The 25,886-nt window shown below is 45.8% G+C and overlaps 1 protein-coding gene across 1 annotated transcript in view; it reads left to right on the top strand.

Moving 5' to 3' along the window:
* Positions 1 to 4,746: 4,746 nt before the first annotated feature.
* The window catches only part of ADRA1B (adrenoceptor alpha 1B), a 48,023-nt gene continuing 26,883 nt past the window's right edge, over positions 4,747 to 25,886 (top strand). The window contains exon 1 of the mRNA XM_021697879.1: positions 4,747 to 5,865. Coding sequence (XP_021553554.1) covers positions 4,917 to 5,865 — 949 coding nt within the window. The 5' untranslated portion in view covers positions 4,747 to 4,916. The remainder of the gene's footprint in view (positions 5,866 to 25,886) is intronic.

The following is a 25,886-nucleotide window of genomic DNA, read 5'->3' as shown; positions in this document are numbered from 1 at the left end:
CAAGGTCATATTAATAGCTATTAAATGAGGGAAACAGGGGGCGTCTGGGTGGCTCAGTCGGTTAAGCATCTGCCTTGGGCTCAGGTCATGATCCTGGGGTACTGGGATAGAGCCCCCCGCATCATCGGCTCCATAATCAGCAGGGAGCCTGCTTCTCCCACTCCCTCTGCCACTCCCCCTGCTTGTGCTCTCTTGCTCTCTCTCTGTCAAATAAAGAAATAAAATCTTTAAAAAAAAAATGAAGGAAGCAGAATTAGAATCCAAGCCGGCTCTCAAATCCTCAGCAGAGCAAGTCCTGGTCTGGAAGGCAAGGAAGCCTGACCTAAGGAGTCCCTCTGCAGAGCCCTCTCTCCTGGCCAGCTCTGGCTTGCCGTCCCCACGCCGACCTCTGCTTTGCTCAGGACCCCGATCACATTCTGTTTTCTGCTGTGATTTCCTTCAGGGCTAACACTGAACCTTCTGCCACTTTTTTTTTTTTTCTTTTTTTTTTAATCTCAGTCTGCTGCAGAGAGAAGGATGCAAGCTTTGGAGCCAGACAACAATGCTTCGAATACCAATGCTGCTTACTCAGTGAATTAACCTCTGGACTTCAGTTTCCTCATTTGTAAAATGGGGACAATTCTTACCTTGCACTGTTGTGAAGCTTTGAGTAAATGCTCATGGAGTACATAGCACAGGGCCTGGCACATAGCAGGTTACTCTCTGAAGGGTGCTTCACCATTGTCATCCTCTCTCACAGACCCTAGCTCAGGGCTAGGGCATCGCTTGCTTGATTTAATTCATCTTTGATTTGCCCACAGCACCTAGCATGGTGCCTTACACAGAGCAGATGTTCCTGTGTGAGGCTGGTTGAGAGAGCTAGAGAGGGAACACCATGCAAAACTGCATGGTAACAGGTGAGAGACCTCCCCCCATCGAGTCTCTAAGCTGATCTCAGAACGTCCCATAGCCCTGGTCTCCCCACAGGTCAAACTCAGTGACAGCCTCTCCTAGAGGGCTCACAGAAATGGGAGTTTGCAACATCAGAGGTTTCTAATGTAATCAGATGGATAATGAAAAGGTTCTTCTTCCCCAAGCCTCGAGTGAGTCAGAGCTTTATGCTTGGCTTTGCCCCAGGGAGTACCGAGAAAATGAAATATCGTCTGTATCCTCATGACACCTAAACAAATGGTCAATTCCATGGGTCAAATATCAGCCAGAGGGGTTAAGAGGCATATCCAGCGAAGGGAAGGGAGGAGCAGCAAGAAAAGGACCATTAGCAAAGGTTGCTTAGTGGGGTCCTGGTACATGGCTGCTATTAAGGCTAATACCTGTTTGCCTTATGGTGGGATGTCTGTTTTGCCTTTGTGAAAGACACCAGTAAATGACAATATGTCTGAAATCTACATGGATTTTGAACCTTTTGATCTGGCTCAATAATCTCTTCTACATTCTGATGCCTGAACCAAGTCATGAGTGGCTATCGTGTGTGGCTTCCCTTTGGGCAGAGGAAGGAGCACTGCTCTGGGGTCTGGGGAAACGGAGTTTGATATCGAATTCCACACATAACTATCTATGGGAGTTTACCACTTCCCTCTGCCTCCTAGACCACCTCCCAAATGGGAAAATGGGCAAGTGAAATTTCTGATAGCTCTTGAGGAGTTAAATCGCTATAAACCTGTGAATCTCATATTTTAAAATCTTCAGATACAGCTTAAGGAAATTTAATTGAAACAGGGGGAAAAAATCTGTTTTCAGGGTTGTCTCTACCACACATTTCTTAATCTCAAGGAACGCTTGAAATTGTGTATTTTGTGCATTTGAGAATCTCTGCATTTGGGTGGGAGAAGATTAAAGCCTTAGATTAAAACCTTAGATAGGTGTGTGATAACCATGTATTTATATTTTGTATTATATGTATTATATTTTATATTATCTATTAAATGTATTTATATTTTGTATTATATGTTTATATAATAAAAAGGAGGTTAAGAACCTACCTCTAGGTTGAGGAGTTTAAATGTAAATCACCCTGAGTGACTTCCTGGTTCTCCACCCCAGTAACCCCAGGTTATAGTGATTATCAAGGGCAGACAGTGGGAAGCCCTAGATGCCAGCTTCTGGACGAGAGGAAAAGAAGGCATCAAGCTTTACCTTTCAATCTATGGCTGTCACTACGTTGCTCTGCCACAAGTCTAACAACCACATGATCTCAGGAATGTACTAACTCTCTTAGAACCAGGGTTTTCTCATCTGTCAATGGACAATGGTTACACCCCTCTCAAAGCATTGTTGTGAAGAATAAAAGAAAATGAGTAAATGCTTGGCTCTCAGTAGAAGCTCAATAAATGTGAATTCTTTCCTAGCACTAGTCACTCAGGTCCCAAAAGTTTACTACTTGGAAGACAGGTCCCTCTTCAACAATCAATCCACTCCCTTCCTCAAATGTAAATTGGGAGAGTCACTTTGGAACACAGTATGGAGGTTCCCCCAAAAAATTAAAAACAGAACTACCATATGACCCAGCAATTCCACTTCTGGTTATATAGCCAGAGCCAATGAAAATATGATATCAAAAAGATATCTGCACATCCATGTTCATTGCAGCATTGTTCAGAGAGCCAAGATATGGAAACAACCTAAGTGTCCATCAACTGGTAGATGGATAAAAAAGATACAGTATATATATATACAATGGAATATTATTTAGCCAAGAGAAAGAAGGAAATCCTGCCACTTGCTACAACATGGATGAAACTTGAGGGCATTATGCTAAGTGAAGTAAGATAAAGAGAGAGAAATACTATATGATGTAGCTTATATGTGGAATCTAAAAGCCAGAGGTTGCGGACAGTGGAATGGGAAGATGTTGGATCAAAGGGTACAAACTTCCAGTTATAAGATAAATAAGTTCTGGGGATCTAATGTACAGCATGGTAATTATAGTTAATAATACTGTATTATCTACATGAAAGTTGCTAAGAGTAGATCTTAAATGTTCTCACCACAGAAAAGAAATGATATTTATGTTACATGATGAAGATGTTTGCTAACACTATGATGGTAATCATTTTGCAATATATATCAAATCAGCACACTGTATACCTTAAACTCATACAAAGTTATATGTCAGTTATATCTCAATAAATCTGGGGGAAAAAATCCACCCCCTTGAGTGCTTCCAGGGGAAAAGTGTGACACAGCTGCTCAGTGCTCAACTTTAGATAGACCTGCAGTTGGATCAAGTTCCTAGCTTCTCTCCATGATGGCTATGTGGACTTGGGCAAAGGGTTCAACTTCGCTGTACCTTGTCCCATCCACAAAATGGAAATGATGATGAGAATAGCCCTTCTTTCTTAGGATTATGAGAAAATGCAAAATATATTTAGCACACTGTTTGGGACATCACAAGTGTTGAATAAATGTGAACTACCATAAGGCTCTCCCTCTGCCCATATCTTCTCTCCTAAGTACCATATGCCCACCTTTAGGAGTGTGTCCGTATAACTGAATGTCCAACATGAATATCAGACAGAAAAGGAAAAAAATCAATAAATAATCCAGATTTCGCAAGTCTTTTTCCCAAACGCCTGGAGGTCTCTTCCGCGGCCACCACCACCACCCCCCTCACCCCATAGAGCCCAGTAACTTGTCCCTCATTTCTTTCAGATCTTGACTCAAACTTGTCATTTCAGTGACATTTAAAATTTCAAATACCCCTCCCCACAACACACACACACACACACACACACACACACACACACCCCATTCCATTTCCCCCTCCTTGCTTTATTTTCTGTTACAACTGTCAGCATAGGACACACCTCATAATTGGCTCACTTATTTATTGTCTGTCTCCTCCCAGTAGAGTGTAAGCTCCTGGAGGGCAGGAGGTCTTTGTCTCCTTGGTTCAATTGCTATGCCCCCAGCGCAGGCAGCTGGGGACTTGTTAACAATTTGTCGAATGAATAAGTGAATGAGTGAGTGAGTGAGTGAATAAACGAATGAAGAGAAGCCACTGGACTTTATTAGGAGACCAGAGACGTTTCACAAGGAGGTAAAGGCGAGAAGGGGTGGGGAATGTCTCACATCTGACTCAAATCCCTCTCACCTGCCTAACCTTGCAATCCTTCTTTTAGGCGCCACACAAGTTGCATATCCCCCTAAATCTGGGGGCTGACTCCAGACACCCCCCATTAGCTGCGAACACCCCACGCCACTTCTGAGACTGAAGGGAGACTAGAAGGGGCAAGAATCCCAGCGGGCCAACCCAAGGTGGGGGACGGGGTTCCCTACGCTCAGGTTGCTCCTAACCCCTTCCCCAGCCGGAGGCTCGGGTCGGTTGGGGGTGGGGGCAGCGGGGGCCAGGGGGGGGGGGGGGCGCGTCCGGCCCCCCAGGGGCTGCCCAGGGCGGCGACGTCGGGGCTGCGGGCGCCTTCGCTAGACCCGCATTGCCCCCTAGTGCCGCGCGGAGTCAGGGCGCCGGGCTCCCCCGCCTGATGTCACCGCCGTGCAGTCAGCCCAGAGGCGGCTCGTTGCAAGCAGACCCTCCTCGGCGCTGCCTGGGCTGGGCGCCGCTGCCCGCACACGCGCCGCGGGCCGGGCCGAGTCGGGCGCCCCCCGCCCGCCGCCCCTCCCCCGCCGCTCCCCGCCCGCCCGGCCCGGCGCGCCTGACGTGGACCATTAAACTTGGAGCTGCCGCCTCGGCCCCTCTCGCCGCCGCCTCCCTCTGACAGCCAGCGAGCGGGCGGCTCAGTGCAGGCAGGCAGGAGACGCGCCGCCGGGCTGGGCTGCCCCGGGCAGGGGAGATGACTCCTCGCTGGGAGGGCGCCTCTGGGAAGAAGACCGCGGGCGAAGCAAAGTTGCAGGGCAGCTGAGGAGCTTGGCCGCAGCCCTTCCAGCCCGCTCACCCCAGGCTATGGAGGGCCGACTCTAAAATGAATCCCGATCTGGACACCGGCCACAACACATCAGCACCTGCCCACTGGGGCGAGTTGAAAAATGCCAACTTCACTGGCCCCAACCAGACCTCGAGCAACTCCACACTGCCCCAGCTGGACATCAGCAGGGCCATCTCCGTGGGCCTGGTGCTGGGCGCCTTCATCCTCTTTGCCATCGTGGGCAACATCGTCGTCATCTTGTCGGTGGCCTGCAACCGTCACCTGCGGACGCCCACCAACTACTTCATCGTCAACCTGGCCATTGCCGACCTGCTGCTGAGCTTCACCGTGCTGCCCTTCTCGGCCGCCCTGGAGGTGCTCGGCTACTGGGTGCTGGGACGGATCTTCTGTGACATCTGGGCTGCCGTGGATGTCCTGTGCTGCACAGCCTCCATTCTGAGCCTGTGTGCCATCTCCATTGATCGCTACATTGGGGTGCGCTATTCCCTGCAGTACCCCACGCTGGTCACCCGGAGGAAGGCCATCTTGGCTCTCCTCAGTGTCTGGGTCTTGTCCACGGTCATCTCCATCGGCCCCCTCCTTGGGTGGAAGGAGCCAGCGCCCAACGATGACAAGGAATGTGGGGTCACTGAAGAACCCTTCTATGCCCTCTTCTCTTCCCTGGGCTCCTTCTACATCCCTCTGGCGGTCATTCTGGTCATGTACTGTCGCGTCTACATCGTTGCCAAGAGGACCACCAAGAACCTGGAGGCCGGTGTCATGAAAGAGATGTCCAACTCCAAGGAGCTGACTCTGAGGATCCACTCCAAGAACTTTCATGAGGACACCCTCAGCAGTACCAAGGCCAAGGGCCACAACCCCAGGAGTTCCATAGCTGTCAAACTTTTTAAGTTCTCCAGGGAAAAGAAAGCAGCCAAAACCTTGGGCATTGTGGTCGGTATGTTCATCTTGTGCTGGCTACCCTTCTTCATCGCTCTACCACTTGGTAAGTTGGGGACTGGCGGAGGGGAACTGGGTATTTTCAGATCTCGGGTCTGCTGCTGAGCTTACTGTAAAGTTTTTTGTGGGTTTTGTTTTTTATGCAGTCTGTGTGTGTTTGGAGATTAGAGAATACTGTTTGTTCTGCAAAGGCTTTGCAGACTGGGTAAGCTGGCTAAGAACCAACTCAGGTGTGAGTGGAACACACTAAGTAAGGTGCTAGTCACTTGAAATAGAACCACAGGAAGAAAATCTGGTACGTGGAATGACTCATTCAACAGCATCAGTTTAATAATTAAGAAGGACACTGGACTTGAACATCACACCAGCGTTATCTCAGTAGTAATGATGTGCCGGCTAAGGCAGCGTCACTAATGCAGCATACAAAATAGTTTGTAGTTACCGCAGACACGGCGTTTGGGAAGCAGGCAGGCAGCTCGTACGCAGAAAGGCAGTTTTCATTCAGCATTTCCAGGGCTCTCTCAGAGACCCACGCTCCCCCATAAGCTTTGCAGAGACTGCGTCCTCCCCTCCTCCCTTCACTGCTTGCTCTCACCTCAATGTACTCTCTTCGTTATGAGTTAGGAAGAACATCTTAACAGCCGCACCACCCCAGTCAGCCTTTGAGTTATCTAAAGCTTGAGATTTGAAAGAGAAGGAAGACAGAGGGTCACATGTTTTCAATTTTTACCCGAAAATGTTCCTAACTCTGGTGAGTCATGGAATACCCAGATTTAAATTACAGTGATCCCTCACCTTAGGCTGACAGACACCAAATTGTGCTGGGATGAAATTGAGTTCTTCCTCTCCTATACAAATATATCCATCTTCTTTTGTTTAGTGGTCTTACTAAGTTGTTCAAAAAGCTTCCTGGTTTTTCCTAAGAAGACAAGGTCTGGTTAGGAGGTAAACCTAGAGGAGGGTACCGTGATATGCTGTCCACATGGCTTGGGAAACACTTGTCCCTTCTCTGAGGCACTGATCTGCTGTGGTTTCCTCTCCCATCCCTGGGGGACACTCCAGAAAAATGAATGGAGGGAGGTGATCATTGCAAAGTCATGTGCCATGATATCAGAAGAGGTAACAGCTGCCACATGCCATGGACCATGTATGCCTGCAATCACACCCAGGGCTCCGTTAGAATCGAACATAAGCAAATCCCTCAAATAACTAAAATTCTGCAGACACACTGCTTTCACCAGAAAAGGGTAAATGGAAAGAAAGCAAATTGACATCAGGAGTTTCCATTTAAAAAAGATAAAGGAAAAAAGGTGTTTAACCTACTCTCCATGTTGTCATTTCTGAGGCAGGCTTGCAAGTTAATGCCTTTTAGAAATATTTTTAGTCTGTTACGTGGGAAGCATTTGAAGCTGTACCTCCAGCCCCCAGAGTGGTCACATCTCACTGCAGAGAAGCTTTCCTTTTTTCCCAAGGTCTTAGGGTCCTTTTGCAGGCTTGTTGGGTTAAAGTGGGTAACAGTTCACACTGCTTTGGGCTATATAAAGATCATGGTTGTATGTGGGAGTGATTTGGTCATGCATTAGCTATGGACCACTGGTCTGTGAGCCTCACTTTCTCCATCTGCAAAATAGGGCTAATTACTATTTTCTTCATGGGGTTTGCACTAATGCATGGAAAGGACTTAATGCAGTGTCTGGTGCACAGCAAAAGCTCAATGAAAGTTAGCTTTGTACTACAAACCAAATCCCAATTGCCCCTCAGTTATAACTGTGTTTCTCCTTCTCTTCTCACTGGCCAATCCCACACCTGTTAAAGGCTTAGAACTGAGTTTTCCTCCTTTCTTCCTTCTGCCTCTGCCACCCAGCCTGCAGAGGCTATGACCAGAGCATCCTCAGGAAGGAGAAGGCCCCAGCAAGATGCAGGGAATGGATCAAAGGTGCAAGCTTTCACTTTAGGGGGCAATGGAAACAGGTCCAAATAGGTGAAGAGGCTGCCTGCATGCCGAAATGGAAAGAGCACTGCCCTGGGGATCAAGGGCAATAGAGTTCTCATGTGAGCTTTGCCATCAGTCCACTCTGTTACCCTAGGCTTGTTGCTTTACCTCTCTGGACTTCGGATCTCACTTCCAGGGAACAAGAAGGTTGGACTAAATCAAGGGCTCTCAAACTCTATTAAAGATCAGAATCATCTGTGGAACTTGATAAACATTCAGCTTCTTAGACATAATCCACAGATAATCTGATTCAGTAAATCAGATGGGTTCCAGGAATCCTCATGTTTAACTAGCCCACCAGGTGATTCTGAAGAGGTGGTCCACAGACGAGGCTTTGAGAATCACCGGCCAGAGGATCTCTCAGCTCCCTTCGGGCTCCAGCCTCCTGGACACCAAGGTTTTAAATGCTGCAAAGCTTAGCCCTTCCCCAGGCACGCGGTGGTGCAGGATGATGTGTCTTCTCTGTGGGTCCTGCTCTTCAAACTCACCCTTAGCTTCTTCTCACTCACCCTATCTCTGCTTTTCCTCCCTTTCTGTTCGTGACTGTCTGAGACCATAACCCCCGAATATCTCAGGTCCTTGGCTTCCATGGCCTGCTCTCAGAGCTTGTTTCTCCTCTCCTTGCCATGAAACCTGTCTGAATACTCCTGCCACCATCTCCCGGAGATGTCCCCAGGTGTTGTCCCTAAGCTACTCTGCCTGCATCCTCTCCCTTGGTTGCCCAAGCCTTGGCAGGTAAGAAATGTGGATTCCAGGCCTTGGCTTTGGGATGGACTTTGAAAGGTACTCAAGAGCTTCAAACAGATAATGTGCTTAATTAGCATGTTCTTAATCATTTAGGAAGACCATCCCAGCAAAATGGAGATGTGGGTTTTTCTACTTCCCCTGAGTTCAAGTAACACCCAAACAATGGGAGCATGACGTAGAACAGTAACTCTTTTGGAGTCTGAACAAGATTCCAAATTCAAAATTTTCCATGAAATGCTTTTTGCTCACAAGGAGAGAAAGCAAATCTAGGGGGAGACAGTCATTGGCAAACAGGGAAGTGCAGGTAGAAGGAACTTCCAATTAGCGACAGACTTCCAGGTGCCTGGATGGCATGAGATTTCTGTAGCTGTGTTTGTCTTCTCTGTGGGAGAGAAGGGTTGGGATCCCCCCTGGAAAGGAAGGAAAATAGCCATGCCCTCTGCAGGGTCCTGGGCAGAGGCCCCATTTGTTTTCCTTCCTCCCTTATTTTTATTTTTGGGAACAGGGTTGGGCTGCCTGTGGGGCTGGGCCCCTCATCTCCTATGGAGCTCTCCCCACCTGTAACACCCTCCCCACCTCCTCCCCACCCTTCCCCTGTGGCCTCAGACCAAGTCGGACCAGGGACCAGCTCTCACTTGGGAGCAGGGATGGACTCCACCAAACAAGGACCTCTTTATTCAGCCCCTGGAATTGGGCCATGGAGGGACAGGAAATAATTGGAATATAATACAGCAGCATTTCTACTCAATGGGCCATATGCAAGATGTCCAAGGAATCTTCAGCTGCCAGGCATTAGAGTGAAGGCTGGCTCCTACCCACCTGGGGAAGACCTGGTCAGGGTCTCAAGGAGTGGCTGGGCTACTAAGGATGTGCATTGCATTGCGGGGATAGATTGAAGTGGGGGAGGGGGAGGTGCACAGACAGCAGGAAGTACTGGGCAGCCAACTGGTAGCTGGGTTTAGTGCGTTGTTTAGAAAACACTGGAACCTTGCCTCGCTCCAGATCTTTCTTCCGTCTTTTAAAATGCTGAAAGGCACCAGGAAGCCATTATTGAACTAACTGCTTTCCCCTCCAAATAAATGAAGGTCAATTTCAAAGAAACAGTTGTGTTCTCATAGTACTGGGACCAAATAGGAATCCCTCTCTCCATTGATTTGTGTCTCTAGTCCTCTCATTCAAATCGAGGCTGATGAATTCCTGCACAGGGGAGGGTGAGGGTCTCAGAGATGACTCAGGACAGGGCCACCCCCACAAATACACACACTAACCCTTCAGCTCTGTTTTGAAACACGGGGATTTGAGGTGCTCACAAAGAAAGCAATTGGTTTGAGTGAGGGAGAAATTTTTATACACAGGGAATCCTTCCTGGAAAAGGAAAGTCCTTCTGAAGGAAAATACATTCAACCATTTATGAAATCATTAATAAAGACTTCTAACACACCTACTATGTGCTACATGGCTTCTGCCTGCAGGATGTTTACAGCCTCGTGAGATCATATTTTTATGAAGCAGGTACTATGTGCCAGACATTCTTCTAGGCTCTTTGCAGACATTATCTCATTAATCCTCACAGCTGCCCTGACAGGGGAGAATAATTGCTACCTCTCTAAAGATGGATACGCAGGAGCTCAGAGAGGTTAGTCTTCTTGCCCCAGGTCACACAGCAAGTAAATGATAGAGCCAAGGGTTGAATCCCAGTCTGTCAGGACAGGCACATAGCTGTTCCACTGACTGCAGCTAGGAGATGTCTGGCCTTCTTGCTCCCTGGTTCCAATCTGCTCTCATAGCAAATGTGCCCCGAAACTCCAAAGCCACCTTGTCAAAAGCTGGGTATTGTACTTCTGTTACAAAGCCCTGTCTTTCTTCTGCTCCCCACTCACCCCTGCAAAAAGACACCCCCAGAAAATGTCGGGGAAGGTCATCCACATTCTAGCTCAGGGCTAGATTTGCTCCACACCTCCGGCACTGTGTAGGATGTGGGTCTCCCGATGCCCGGCCTTTCATCACCCCAGCCAGAGGAAAAAGTGGGACCTTGCCCTCCATCTGAGAATCTAGCTCTACATCTTGACTCATTCATTCATTCATTCATTCATTGAATAAATATGTATTGGATGCCTACTGCGTCCGGATATTGTGCTAGAGATACAGTGGTGAGCAAAACAGCTATGTTCCATGTCCTCATAGGATTTAGTTCTAGTGGGAAACACAGATCATTTGAAAATCACATGCACACAAATAAACACGACCACAAATTGTAACAAGCGACCTAAAAGTAAAGGGGTGAGATGCTATTAAAAGTAAGTAACAAGAGCCAGCATATCACAGGGGCCCCTGAGTGACATGGTGTGGAGGAGCTAACTCAGTGAAGGCTGCAGGTAGAAGGAGAGGGTCCGGGCAGAAGGAAGGGCCTGCCTGAGAGACCTGAGGCAGGATCTGGTGGGGAAGTAGCAAGGCTGGGGGAGGAGGGTGCAGGTGCAGGTCAGGGCTGCAGGTGTGGGCAGAGGCCAAGCCATGCAGGGATTTTAGGCCCCATCAAAGACTTGAGATTTTATCTTAAACTACACAGGCCACTACCCGAAGCATTTGAAGCAGACAAGAGATAACATCTGAGTTATGTCTTGAAACGATGAATCAGGCCTCTGTGTGGAGCATGAGTCCGAGGCATGACGGTTAGGAGGCCACAGGCCCAGGGAGAGCTGATGGTAATTTAGACTCAGACTGGGGGGCAGTGAAGGTGGAGAGAAATGGACAGATTCAAGGACTTGGGGATGGGTCAGTTATATGATTTAGGAGGGGTAGTGAGAACAAGAAATGTGTCTGGAATGACTCTGAAGTTTCTGGGTGGTACAGGTATGATTCGTTGAGAGGCCAGCAAAACACAGCCAAGAGGATTCCTCCCAGGACCTTCCTCAGACCCCAGCCATCAGGGTTCATGGGACAGCATGCTAGGAGTGATCTGCCAGACACCCTTCTGAGTAGACAGAATGTCCTGACCCAAAAGCTGGGCACTGTGACCAACAACTGACCAGCTATTCATCAGAAACATCTGGCAGAGGGCTCTTCCCAAAAGCACAGATCCTTGGGCTCCACCACAGACTGACTGTATCAGAATTTCTCATGAAGGGGTGAAGAATCCCAATTTTTAATAAGTTCCCAGGTGATACCTATGCAGCCAGCCTAGCACCAGTCCTCGCCATGCCTGGGAACCCCTGGAATGAGCACCCCATGGAGAGCCAAGAAAACTTGCTTATGCTTCCCCCAGTGCAGCCAGAAGCACCTCCAATCCTGCCCACCTTGGGCTAGTCCACGGGGAGGAAGGCAGAAGGCTGGCAGGAAGGAAAGTGAATTCTTTCAACTAGAGCTTCCCCGGAGCAGAGGAAGAGAATGGGTACTGCAGACACAGCTCTTCAGTGTAATGGGTACACTGCTCACTACTGAACTCCATGTATTGCCCATAATCCTCACAAACCCCTCTGCAGAGCAAGCATCATCATCCCTGTGTTTATAGGTGAGGGAACAAGAGATCAGAGAGGTTTGGTAACTGGCCCAAGGTCAAACAGCTAGTGAATGGTAGAGTCTATCAGACTCCACATTTGGCACTCAGTAAGCACTTGTTATCTCATTCTTGTTGTCACTGCAGCACTTTCTGAACATTTGTCTCGGGTCTGGTGCCCATGGGCCTAACATTTTTACTGGCTCGTGACAAAATAAGGAAAAAAAAAAAGAGAAAAAGTCTGTGTTTTCCCAAATGTATTCAATATAAATGACTGTCCTTTCTATTTTGGGACACTGAAATAGCATTTCTTTGACGGAATGATGGTAATAAGTAGTGATGATAGTCATAGTCCTGTGTGTATTGTGTGTTTAATGTCCTATTTGGCAGAATAACAAGTTGTAGCCCTATGTCTATTTCCACCAAAAATGTTTTTGAAATTTTACTGTGATCTCCTAAAGTCCTGGCATCATGGAAGATACCCTGGTGGTGAGACACAATAAATATTTGGGGGAGAAAGCGAGCAGTAAAGGAGGGAAGTAGGGCACCAGGGAGGGAGGGGATGGATAATGAGTTAGCCTCAGCTTTGCAGTGACATTCAAGGGACTGGGGCAGAAGGGCAGGAGGGGGAGGGATGGTGTGTGAAGGGTACAACAGGATGGGGGACCATTTGTGGAGGCACTGAGTCCTGCTGGGGCAAAACAGGCCACAGAAATGCCAACGGGTGTGGGTGGAGCTGCAGCGCCCTCCCAGATGGGCCCGTTCCGATCTATAATGCAGGAAATGCCTTTACCTGTGAGTGTGTGTGTGTGTGTGTGTGTGTGTGTGTGTGGCTCATAAAAATAACTGATAGCCGCTGGGCCACACTGGGAAATTGCTTTCTCCGGCATCTGCAGGATGTTTCCGCAGTCACTGTGCTCCCGGATCACATCTGATAATAATAATACTAAGAGATCCCATTTATAAGGTCTTGCCGTGTGCCAGGCTCCCTGGGCTACCCAGGGCTGGGGGGTGCTTCTGTGCGTTCTCTCATTGACTCCTCTCCAAAGGCTTACAGAATGCACACTGTTATTGTCCCCCTTTTACAGGTAAGGAAACTGAAGCTCAGAGAGGTTGAGTGATTTGCCTCAGGCCACCCAGCTGATGAGGGATAGAACCTGCATTCACATCTGGGCAATCAGATAATGCTAAAGCGTTATCACTGGGAGTACTCTAAGTGTGGAGCTCTGAGCTACAACTTATGGAACCCCAAAAAGGAGTTGGGGGAAACCAGAGTCTATTCAGAGAAGGAGGAAAGGAAGGGCAAGTGGCAGCCCATCATTCGGCAACCGAGAGGCATCATGTCCTGGCAAGAACATAAAGAAATATAAAAATAATTGGGTCTTTCCCCTAGCAAGATAACTCAAAATTTCTCTTTTATTATGGTACTTCAGACATTTTGCAGCCTCCCAACTTATGATTGGTAATTTCACATAGTTTTTTAAGACTTTTATAAAATTTGGGGGTGCCTGGGTGGCTGTGTTTAAGCATCTGACTCTTGATTTCGGCTCAGGTCACGGTCTTGGGTCATGAGATTGAGGCCTCCGTCAGGCTCCATGCTCAACAGAGTCTGCTTATCCCTCTCCCTATGCTCCTCCTGCTATTCTCTCTCTCTCTCAAATAAGTAAATAAAAAAAAAAAAAAAAACTTTTATCAAATTTAGGAAAACATAAAACTTGGAAGACTTTTTCGCAGTTTAGTTTAGTTTCTGGCTGGATATATTTCAGACCATGATTCACCTCTGCCACCCACATACTTGTGGTCCCAGCACCATAGGACTTATCGTATCACGACTCACAAGTCCAGGTGAGTCAGCATCATGAACAAGAGAGTATCTCCAGAAGCTGTTTTCCACCTTGCAGTAACTGGCTAGAGATGACAAAGCTATACAGAAAGAAAAGTCTGCAAACTACATATATTTACTGAATAGAACCAAAATGAAATATATCTCAACTCTTAATAGCTCTCAAAAATGCTGATGGCCCCTTTCCTAACACCCATGTGAGGGGAAATAAGATAGAGGGAAGTCGGTATGGAAACAGACAGTGGCCCTAATCAATTGCACTTAATAGATCTTACTTTTGAAAACTACAAAATCATACAACTATGAGGAAAATTCATGTGTTCCCTCCCAGGGCCTTAGAGTTCCCATAAAGAGAGGAACCGTGGGGCACCTGGGTGGCTCAGTTGGTTAGGCAACCAACTCTTGATTTCAGCTCAGGTCATGATCTCGGGGTCCTGAGATGCTTTGTGCTCAGTAAGGAGTCTGCTTCTCTTTCTCTCTCTCTCTCTCTTTCCCTCTATCTCTGTGCCCCCCTAAAATAAATAAATAAATCTTTAAAAAAGAGAGAGAGAGAGAGGAATGCTGAGGCTAAGCAGGTGCCCTTCATCCACACCCAAGCATGGCAGGGATGGCTCTCCCTAGAAACCTGGTGACGGATCGACTTACGTCTCTCCTCTACAAACTGTGAATGTCTTATAAGCAGTGACCACATCTTTCCTCGCTGCCTAACACAGGTGTTCACAAAAGCTAACTGAATGAGTAAATCGGCAGCACTATGAGTTTAGCGGGAGAATTAGGAGCATACTATAACTTGGATAGAATTAGCTGTCGTTTCCCAAATACACCTTGCATCTTCCTTCCCCTGTGCATTTGCTCAGATTGTTTCTCTCTACTAGAAATGCTCTTTCTGTACCCCCTGAATATCCCAATCCCGCCTACCTGTGAAACCCCGGGTCTGTGGACACCTCTCTCACGGAAGTTTTCTTGGTTCCCATGCCTTTCCTAGCAGTGAACCCTCCCTCTATCCCGTGTTTATCATGCCCGCTACATCTGTCCATGGGGATTAGGATGATGTGCACATCGTTGGCAGTGCTCTCGGGTTGTGGACCTCTGGAGGACAGGGTCCAGGTTTGACTCATCTCATCCTCCACGCCTAAAGACATGTACCCAGTAGACTCTCAGTAAAAATACCAATTGCAGCTATAATTCATACAGTGCATTCCAGGCTTTATCTACCATTTTCCCATCAGACAGGTATTAAGGTCTTGCCCATTTTATAAATAAGGAAATGGGCTTAGAGGCGTTATATGACTTATCTCATTCCCAGAAACGATCACAGGCACATTGAAAGGAGATTGTCATGACTGCTTCTTAAAACCAAGTGCCAATTTGGGCCTGGTCATGGGGCCAATGAAGTAAGATGGGGTATGTGAAGACCAGAGTGGACACAGGCAGGAGCTTGAAAATTGGACAGCGATTTCATTCTTTATTAAAAGGTTACCATTCCACCCACTCACGGTGGAGACCTTGTCCAACCGACCCCATTTCCCCTCACCTTACCGGCCCTTGTCAAGGTCCTCTCACCTCTTGGAGGGATGTGGCCAGACCTGGTCCCCGTGGAAGAAGCGGAGGAGGAGACAATTCTGGGGACGTCATAGCAGGGTCAGATTAAGACCTTTAGAGGGGCCCAAGGTAATGAGAAGTGAATGCTTCTCCCATCTCCAATGTAATTCTAAATTAAAATACACACATGCACACACACGCACACACACACACATATGGGGCCCTAAGATAAACGTTAGGCCCACAACATTCTGGTTTATTCCATGAAGACTACTTTGATTCCTTTAATATCAAATTACTTCCCAAAAAAGTGGACATGTCACAGGTTTGCTACTGCTCTAAAGACTTACTGGGTCTGCTTGTCGGGCAATACAGCATTGCTTTACAATGAAGTGACCAGATGTCCCAACCCCCATTATGTCTGCTACCAAAACATGGTGATGATGATGATGATGATTATCGTAACCCTCCTTACTCTCAAAACAAATTTATCACTCAAAATTTGAGTGATATGAGTACCTCTGTATGTGAAACCCCTGAGTAAGAGTGTTTGCAGAAGAGTGTGCTCACTGAGGAGCCTGAGGGAGGGGAGAAGAGAGAATCTGGCACCCACAGCCTCAACCATCGGGAGAAAGAAGAAGAATGAAAATGAAGTGAGCAACAATTTCAGGAGGAAAGATGCAACTTCACATGTCTATTCTTTGTGGGCAAAAGGAGTCACTGTAAATGTTGACTTGAAATTATTAGATCTTCATTCAGCTAACGTACCCTGGTTCCACAAGTGATGGAGGTGGTATCTGAAACCATGGCTGGCTGACCTTAAATACTTAGTAAATGAAGGAATGGATCCATCTCACCCAAGAGAAGTGGTGTAACCTGAAGGACACATATCTCTGGAATGCAGAGACAAGAGAAGAGGAAGGCTGAAATAATAAGATTTGGGGAGCAGAGGGGAGAGTGAGCTCTGAAGGACTCCTCAGGCTGGAATATCTGTAGGGGGAGGGGCATCTTCACTCCATCCATCACCCCCACTCCTGGCATGACAGCGTGAGTCAACCCAGGGTAGAGTGCTCACTGGCAGGCCTGTGTTCCTAGGACTCTGTCAAGAGTACATCTGCCCACACCCACCAGCAGCACATCTGAGCCCCCTTTGAACCCCCAAGCACCCCTCTGTTGTGAGTACACAAATTGTGCTATAAGCTTGCATCAAGGAACAGTTCAGGCCAAATGTTCAGAAACAGAATATTCTAGCACACACAAGGGGACCATTCCTCACAGAGCCCCATTTCACTTTTTCTAGGGGTATCTGCTCACAGCATCTTGCTCCCCTGAAGCTGGGATGCATTTGGGGTTTGGCTTCGCATGATTTTTGAAATTCTTCTTTAAGATAGAGTTTCTTGCCAGGCTGACGTGCATTGCTCAGAGGCTGAGCTCAGCACCCTGGCTATGCCCCAGAAGGAGGTTAAAAGGGGACCAAGGGCAAGCCGGGCTTACTGTCATTCACAGGCATGGGCCCCCGGGCTCACACCACCAGCACAGCCGGGCAGAGATCCAGGGAGGCAGCTGGCGGGGGGGAAGGAAGTTCCACCAACTGGAACAACAACAACAAAATTACATCTCCAATTTATATATTCAGGCCATAAATCGCCCCCTGGCATCAAGAGAAAGTGGTAGGGCCCCTCTCCCTGCTTGTAAGTACACCCTGACAGCATCCATTTGTGACTTCTTGTCCCCAACGCTTCAGAAGTTACCTTAACACAAGGGTTCTTGGGCTTTCTTGCTCCATGGGCCCCTCTGGCAACCTGATGAAGCCCCTTCTCACTATAGACACATAAAATAAGAGACAGGATTGCAAAGAAAACAATTATGTTGAAATGATTATTCCAATGTTGAAAAAAAACAAATTTATGATAGAATAAAAAATGTTCTTCTTTATTAACATATTAAATAAACAAGATCTAGCAGCAAGTCAAATAAATAACCACTATAATTTTGAAGTAGTGACAAGTGCAAATATTTCAAGATATCTGCAACAAATGTAATGTGATATCATAAATCTGATTTCTACTGGGGACAAATCCTGCTAATTCTACTATGGTTTGCTGCCCACATTCCTACTGAAGGAAATGCTAACTTTTCAGCCAAAGGTTAGTTTAAAAATAAAAAAAGTGATTTTTCCCATCCAAGTTCACAGACCCCGCCCCACAGCCCCAGAATAAGAACCTTGCCACATGACATAAAGATGTACTTCAAGATGTGAAGTTCTGTATACATCTTTCTTTCAAACAATGCAGTCTTAGGACCACAGGGAACTTGGACTATGCCATCGTGCTTTGTAATTATTTTGCATAACTATTTGTAGCAACTTTTTATCAGCTAACTTCTTCTTTTTTTTAAGATTTTATTTATTTATTTGGGAGAGAGAGAGAGAACATGGGGGGCGGTGTTCAGAGGGAGAAGCAGACTCCCTGCTGAACAGGGAGCCAGATGCAGGACTGGATCCCAGGACTCCAGGATCATGACCTGACCTGAAGGCAGACACTTAACCGACTAAGCCACCCAGGCATCCCCTGTTTACCTTTACAAATGGTATCATTTTGTAAAAACTATCAGATAGTGAAGATTATGTTTTGCACTCAACAGGGTGTCTTGGACATAGTTCTATGTCAATGTATAGAGTTACTGTTTTCCTTTCCATGGCTATATCATAATCCATTTTATGGAGTATCCTATAGTACTTACCAGTTTCTCCACTGATGGACACTTAGGTTATGTTTGGCCTTTTACTACTACAAACACTGTTGCAATGAATATTTTCGCATATATGTCTGTGCCCACATATTCAAGATAAATTCCTCGAAATGGAATCACTCGGGCGAGGAATGTTTGGTATTTTAAATGGTTTAGCCTGATTATGTTCAATTTTACATAAATAAGAAATTTAAAATATAGTAAAATGTAAAGTGTCATTAAAACAAATAGGTTAGGGGCGCCTGGATGGCTCAGTCAGTTAAGCGCTTCCTCTTCATTTCAGCTGAGGTCATGATCTCAGGGTGGTGAGATTAAGCCCCTCGGGCTCAGCGGGGAGTCTGCTTCTCTCCTTTTCTGTCTCCCTGTGCCCCTCCCCCCACTCACACATGTGCTCTCTCTCTCTAAAATAAATAAATAAAGCTTAAAAAAAACAAATAGGTTAGATCTATGTCTACTAATCTATTCTTTAGGAGGGTAGTTCATGATATTTAAGTTAAAAAAGTAACTCGTAGAGTAACATGTAATCCCATTTTTCAAAGCCATTAATTCAATCACCTGCAGGGGCAGAATGAAGGGAAAAAGAGTGGATTATTAACTTTTATATATACCTCTGAATTATTTCATGTGTTACAACAAGCACATATTCTGTTTGTGATTGAGAAAATGTGATAGAATATAAATTGAGTTTCAGTAGAGTTGTGATGGGACTATTCATTTTTTTTATGATTTTTAAGAGAAAAAAAATCAATGGCCAAAAAGAAAAAATTGCACTTTGTCATTTTTAATCTAATTTTACTTTACATACATTTAATATTTTTTGATAAACATGTGTATGTGTGTGTATATATATGTGTGTGTGTATATATATATACTATTATGTGATCACCAACTCTAGGACACTTAAAAATTACTTTGTCCCCTTTCTCTGTTGGATATAGCTCTGCCCACTGCCCCAGTTCAAAAATATGTTGTCAAGTTGTTTGTTGATTTTTGGTTTTGTGTATTTTTTTCAAAACGAAAAGAATTTTGTCACTCTTGGTAGCGAAAAATAATTTAGACACAACAGCAAGATAGATATAAAAGAGAAAGCAAAGGTCATCCATAATCCTCCTCTATATAATCATGTTTTAATATTTTTCCTGTGGAACTTTCCAGAATTTTCTATATGAGTGTGTATGTGTATGTACATACAAACTGGATCACCTAGTGCTTTTATCACTAAGCATCAAGTGTTGACTTCTTGCCATTTCAATAAATCTGAATCTTTTCATTTTTTTATTTTTCACATTTTTTAATGCTGCATTGCATTCCATAATGAAAAGTACCATAATGTATTTAACCAATCCAGTTATGACAACCAATTTATGTAAGGAGGTGAGACACACACAAGGTATCACATTCACAAAGTGTAGAGTGAGAAGTATATATGTCCCTCTCACTTCGCTGGCCCCCAGCCATCTGCGTCCCCTCCCTGGAGGCAGCTGTTGTCAATTTCCTGTATAGCCATTCAGAGATATTCTATGAAATATATTTATATGTTCTTTTTAATGGAAATCACATACTAAAAACACTATTTGGCACTTTGGGCTTTTTTTTTCACTAAATAACGTACCTTGGAGATCTTCCTGTACAAGTACTTCAATATAAGTATAGCAACCTCATCCTTTTTAATAGCTGCATAATATTCCATTGTGCTTCTTTTTTTTTTTTTCCTAGTTGGCCTCTATGGAAGGACATTTAGGTTGTTTCATAATTTTTGTTATCACAAACAACACTATAGTAAATATTCTTGTACACACACTACATCATCTATAAGACAAAATCCTGGAAGTGGACTATTCTGAGTAAATTTTTACATTTTTATAAATATTGCCAAATCATCCTCCATAGAGATTGTACCAATTTGCATTTCCATAACTGATATTTGAGAGTGCCCACACATTTGCCAACAGTGTGTTATCAAGCTTTCTGATCTCTGCCAACTTGATAGAGGAAATTTGGGGAAAATGAGGCTAAGCATCTTTTTGTATGTTTAGAATAATCCATCCTCTCTTGATGTACTTTTATTTTGAGTTTTCAGCTGTGACAAATATTCTTCTATATCCATTTTTCCTTTAGGATCTTTTTGCACCTGCTCTTTAGGATTTCCTTAGGATAAAGTCCACTTTGAATGGTTAGATCAAAAAGGTAGATTCAGGTAAAAGGCATCAAACATATATCATCAAATTATCCTCTGGGAAGGGTGTAGCAATTTGCACTCCCACTAAGTGTGTTTCAGCATAGCTGAAGAAACTACTTTTCTTCAGTGGAAGCTTCTCACTGCCAATGCAGAAGTTTCAGGCATCCGCACGACAAGTCAGCTTCCCCTCAGAGGTGATAAGATGGCTTAAAAGCTTCAAATCCTTCCAACTAATTTGGTGTCCGCTTCCCAAGTTCAGGGCTAGCAAGCTGCCCTCTTGGAAGGCAACACCCCATCCATCGGGGGGGCCAGAGCAGGCAGCGGCCTTGCAATGTGTGTTTTTTTACCCAGGATGTGAGAACAAAAAGCAGTCACCAATGGTGTATAAATGGATTTGATCTTTCGCAAGGCTGCCAGGCCCACCACTGTCCACATCAGTGGTTCGAGGCTCCAGGGCTCCTGATTTAAATCTATAACCATATAAAAGCAAACGCTGCCCCGCAACCTCCAGGAAAACACGAGCTTGAGGCATTTGGAGGATGAGTTAGAAAGGAAGGATTCCTCTGGGCATCCGAACTTGCCCCACCCCCCACCATGGGAGCCTGTGCAGATCCAGGGAATGTAGTGGTCAGTCTATATTTAGACCCGAGCGTGGCAAATGCACCACATTTTCGTTGCAAAATTCAAATAGGCTCTGGAAGATGCCAGCCTCATGAACTGAAAATTGAATTGAGCACTGCTCAAGAAGCAAGGAGATGGCCTGTTGAGCAGACTCGGCTGGGAAAGGAGGCTCTTCGAGAGGCAGTCAATGGGCTCTGGTCAGCCAGGGGTGAAATTTAATACTGACCTTGAACTGCTGATCTGGAAGGAGAGGCAGGGTTATTTTCAGACTGTACTAAATCTAGAGGTGTTAGAGCCAGCATCTAGGACAAGGCAGGGACGGGATGAACTTTGACCCACTGCCACAGGGCCAGAGATCATGGAGAAGCTAAGCCAGGTGCTTGGGACGAGCCAGGGATTCTCGGAACACGACCAGGAAACACTTCCCTGCCACCAGTCTTCTGCCGCTGCCATCTCACCCCCTCATCCAGTGGAGAGGGCTGGTACCTTTCCTTCTCCAGGACAGCCTCATGGTCCTTTGTGACTCCTGTTTGAGTGGCAGCTTCCAGTACTAGAAAGAACGGGGACATTGAAATCAGACAAATCCGGGTCTGAAGTCCTGGCTCTGCAGCTCGTCTCTCTAAGGCTCAATTAATTCATCTGTAAAATGTGACTAAAATCATCTGCTCATGGATTGTAAGGGAGGAATAAAAAAGGAAGGATGAAAAGGACTCAGCCGGGTGCCAAACACTAGTAAATATTGCATAAACATCAACTACTAAGGTATGTGACGGGTCTAACACACTATCCACTTTGAAGGAGATATTTTATAAGGTCCCGTCAACGTTGTCACGATTATGACAAATTCTGTAAAGGAGCTATGCCTTTTGGGGAAACAAAAATACGATTGATTCCTGCACATTAGAAAGCTGGGGGAGGGCGCCTGGGTGGCTCAGTCGTTAGGCATCTGCCTTCGGCTCAGGTCATGATCCCAGGGTCCTGGGATCGAGCCCCACATCAGGCTCCCTGCTCAGTGGGAAGCCTGCTTCTCCCTCTCCCGCTCCCCCTGCTTGTGTTCCCTCTCTCACTGTGTTTCTCTCTGTGAAATAAATAAAATCTTCAAAAAAAAAAAAAAAAGGCTGGGGGAATCCCTCTGTTAAGAAAGAGGAAAAGAATAAAAAACTGAGTAACTAGAGTGCCAAGTGTGATGGTCACATGCTCAGAAAATATCAGAAGATATTTACATTTCTACTCATGTTTCGTTCTTTTTAAAATTATTGATATTTAATTATGAGATATCTCAGTCATTCCAAAAAGTACAAAAAATAAGAGAGACACCCATGACTCCTCCACCCAGATTTAACAAATGTTAACACGTTGCTGAATTGGCTATGTATCTTTTTTCTTCTTTTAACAAATAAAATGTTACAAATACATCTAAAAGCCCCCACTTGTCTCCTGGTTCACCTCTCTCCTCAGAAGCAACTACCAAGATACATGTGTGTGATTAAATAGACCCTCCTCCCTACGCTTTCTTAAATGTGTACTCTTAGAAGCAAGAAGAGTGTTCAAGACTGAGGCTCTGGATTATGTCAGTCCGAGTTCAAATTCTGTTCCTGCTCCTTTACTGGGTGACCTTTGGCAAATTGCTTGACCTCTCTGTTCCTCCTTTCCACTCTAAAATGGGACAAATAACAGGTCCTCCCCTGGGTCTTTGTGAGGATGAAATAAGATTACTCATGTAAAGGGCGCCTGGGTGGCTCAGTTGGTTAAGCGACTGCCTTCGGCTCAGGTCATGATCCGGGAGTCCCGGGATCGAGTCCCACATCGAGTCCCTGCCGAGCAGGGAGCCTGCTTCTCCCTCTGACCCTCCCCCCTCTCATGTGCTCTCTGTCTCTCTCATTCTCTCTGTCTCAAATAAATAAATAAAATCCTTAAAAAAAAAAAAAGATTACTCATGTAAAGCAATGGTTCTTTACCAAGGATGATTCCCCCCCCCCGTTCCCCCCCCCCCCCCGCCCCCCATGGGTCATTTGGCAATGTCAGGAGACATTTTTCATTGTCACAACTAGAGTGCGTTACTGGCATCTAGTGGGAGAGGCCGGGGATATAGCTAAACATCCCACACTGCATAGGACAGAAAACTATCTGGCCCAGGGTGTCAATAGTGCCAAAGTAGAGAAACGTTCACGTAAAAGCATGCTGTCACTATTCTCTAAGGGCGCAAAAAACGTTTGTTTAATGAACATAGCAAATCATATTTTTTTATTTATAAGACATTATGCTGGACACTTTCGCATACATTATCTCACTGATATCCAGGGAGATGAATCTTCTTGGTAAAAAGAACAATGGAAGGCAAGTACTGTTGCTTCTGCATGTCTGAGAATATCTGTCCTGTTAAGCCAGTGATAAGCTTTTGAAAAAAAGTGTAAATTTTGAGGCTGAGATGAATTAGAAGTTGTTACTTAGAGCCTAACCCCTCCTTGCTCTCTGTGAAGAACAAATTGTATCAACACATTCCGCCACAAAATTGGTTCATTTAAACCACAAATATCCCTTCGACCTAAGCAGGCTCAGAGACTGGCATGGCAAAAAATAAATAAGGCATCATAATTAAGTGAACATTTTTGGCCCCTGTTTGCAAGGACTGGCTCCCAGTGGCTCAAAACATCACAGAAGCAGGGTAAAAACAGGGGGAAGGGCTCTACTTCTCTGCTTCATCCCAGACTCTGGAGGACTCAGAATATTATGCCCATGGCCATCCCAGGGATTGGAACGACCATCTGTGTTGGTCAGAGAGCACCCACTACGAGTGACCTTATCCAGTGAGTTTCCAGTATTGTTCCCAGTCCAACAGCACCAGCATTGCCAGGGAACTTGTTAGAGATGACAATTCTTGGCCCCCACCCCAGACCCACTGAATCAGAGACTGGGGTTGCAGCCCAGGTGATGGGATGGGGAAGGGGGGGTCTCCTGGGCCCCACAGGTGATTCTGGTGTGCACTCAAGTTTAAGAACCACGAACCTAATCAGACTGGACCCCTCCTTCCCCCAGGGGGTCTGTTTCCTGTTGCCCATGGCCCTCCCACTGTAGCCACACAGCTCATCAGTTTAGAAGTGGAGAAGCCGCTACTCCCTGGCACTTTGCTTGGGCTAGATGCCTGACACACAGCCTGTAACTTTCATGACAGGAATATGAGGAAGACACCAGTATCCCTTTGTCCAGATGAGAAAATCTCGGCCGAGAGAGCTTAAACAGCTTGCCCAGGTTCATATCTACAGAAAAGAGCTGGAACTGGCCTCTGTGTCTGCGTCAGCCTGAGGCCAATCCCATGCTCTTAATGATGCCAGCACACTGCCCATTGATGACGAAGAGAGATAGAATGCAAACACATCAGCCCCGTCAGGGTCAAACAGTGAGCACTGCCAGGTTTTTTTTAGTGCCACTCAGTCACTTGTGCTGGGGTTTACCTGACCACAGATAATAACCCCCACACCCCCAAGTGCTTAATTTAACCCCCAGTGTCCTGATACTGCCCCCTAGAGGCCAAGGCTCCCTGCACGGCCACCCTCTCCAAGCCTTTGCCAGGTGTCCTGGGACTTCGAATCCCCAGTCTCCCCCTCACTAGCTGTGCAGCTTTGACACTGACTCAACCTCTCTGTGCCCCTGTTTCTTGTCTATTAGATCAGTTATAATAATGCATTCATATCAAGGTTTTAAGAGGATTAAATGGGGGATAATAAATGTGGAAGTATCTAGCCCAGTGCCTGGTGCATAGTAGAAAGTAATTAACTCTTGGTTTTTTCCCCATCCTGCTCTACACACTAACAACTATCAAAACTACTCACTCCCAGGATTGATTTTCTTGAGTCTCATTTATTGGCCAATTAGCTAATATTATGAGCTAATCTGTGGTAAGATATTAATCCATAATAATGGTTTCCTGTGTTTCCACAACACCACTGGCATTTCAAGGAGGGGCCCTTAGTCCTCAAAATTGTGCCATTTGGGAGTGATTAATGGTGGAAATATTAGGAAATATGGGAGGCCAATGGGGAGGCTTTCTCCATCCTTCATATCACTCCAATACACCTCCAGTGTACAGGGAATCCCAGAGAAATGGGAAATTAGGTAAAAAAGGGAAATATGCCTTCAAGGTTGCACCTGGCTTTGAAGAAAAAACAAATCAACCACAGGCATCTGAATATCGGGATAGGTGGGAGCCATGCAAAAAAGAAGTGAAATCAAAGACTAATGGGTCATTTGCCAACATTTAATACAATTGCTTGGGATCTGCGTAGTTGAATGTAATAAAGCTTCATTAAAAAGTAGTTATAACAACTAATAAGACCTTAATTAAATTAGCTTTAACTGGGCAAGCTGCTTGTGAGGTCCTAATTAGGTTATTTGCTTCCACTGGCCTAGTCTGCAAACAAAAGAAGGTTCTGTTACATCTTCAGTGATGCCTAGAAAGCCAGATCTCTGGCCTCGTGCAAGAAATGCTAAGAGGCTTAAAATCTGGGGGCAGCCAGTCTCCACCTATCTCAGTTTTCCAAAAATCATGGTGTGTAGCCACAGTGAAGTCCCTTAATAGGTCCCACTGCTTTTAGGAGCCAGTTTTAAAGATGGAAAGGCATTTAAACACAGAAATTCCAACAATTTCATTTTGCAGAAGAGGAAACTGGGAAGTGATTTGTTGAAGTTCCCCCGGCAAGGAGCTAGGTCCCGGCCCCCCCCGCCTACCATGGTCTGGAATAGACACGCAATTAGGGTCTGCTGCTACAAATTTTGACTGGGGGAGGGAGACAGAGACAAAAAGTGCGGGGTTCTCAGAGGCTCCGATCATTGAAGCCGTGTGTGTGTGTGTGTGTGTGTGTGTGTGTGTGTGTGTGTGTGTGTGTGTGTGTGTGTGTGTG

This window comes from Neomonachus schauinslandi, chromosome 7, assembly GCF_002201575.2.
Source record: "Neomonachus schauinslandi chromosome 7, ASM220157v2, whole genome shotgun sequence".
NCBI lineage: Eukaryota > Metazoa > Chordata > Mammalia > Carnivora > Phocidae > Neomonachus > Neomonachus schauinslandi.
The sequence above is the reverse complement of the archived record's forward strand: the minus strand, read 5'-3'. Positions and strand labels throughout refer to the sequence as shown.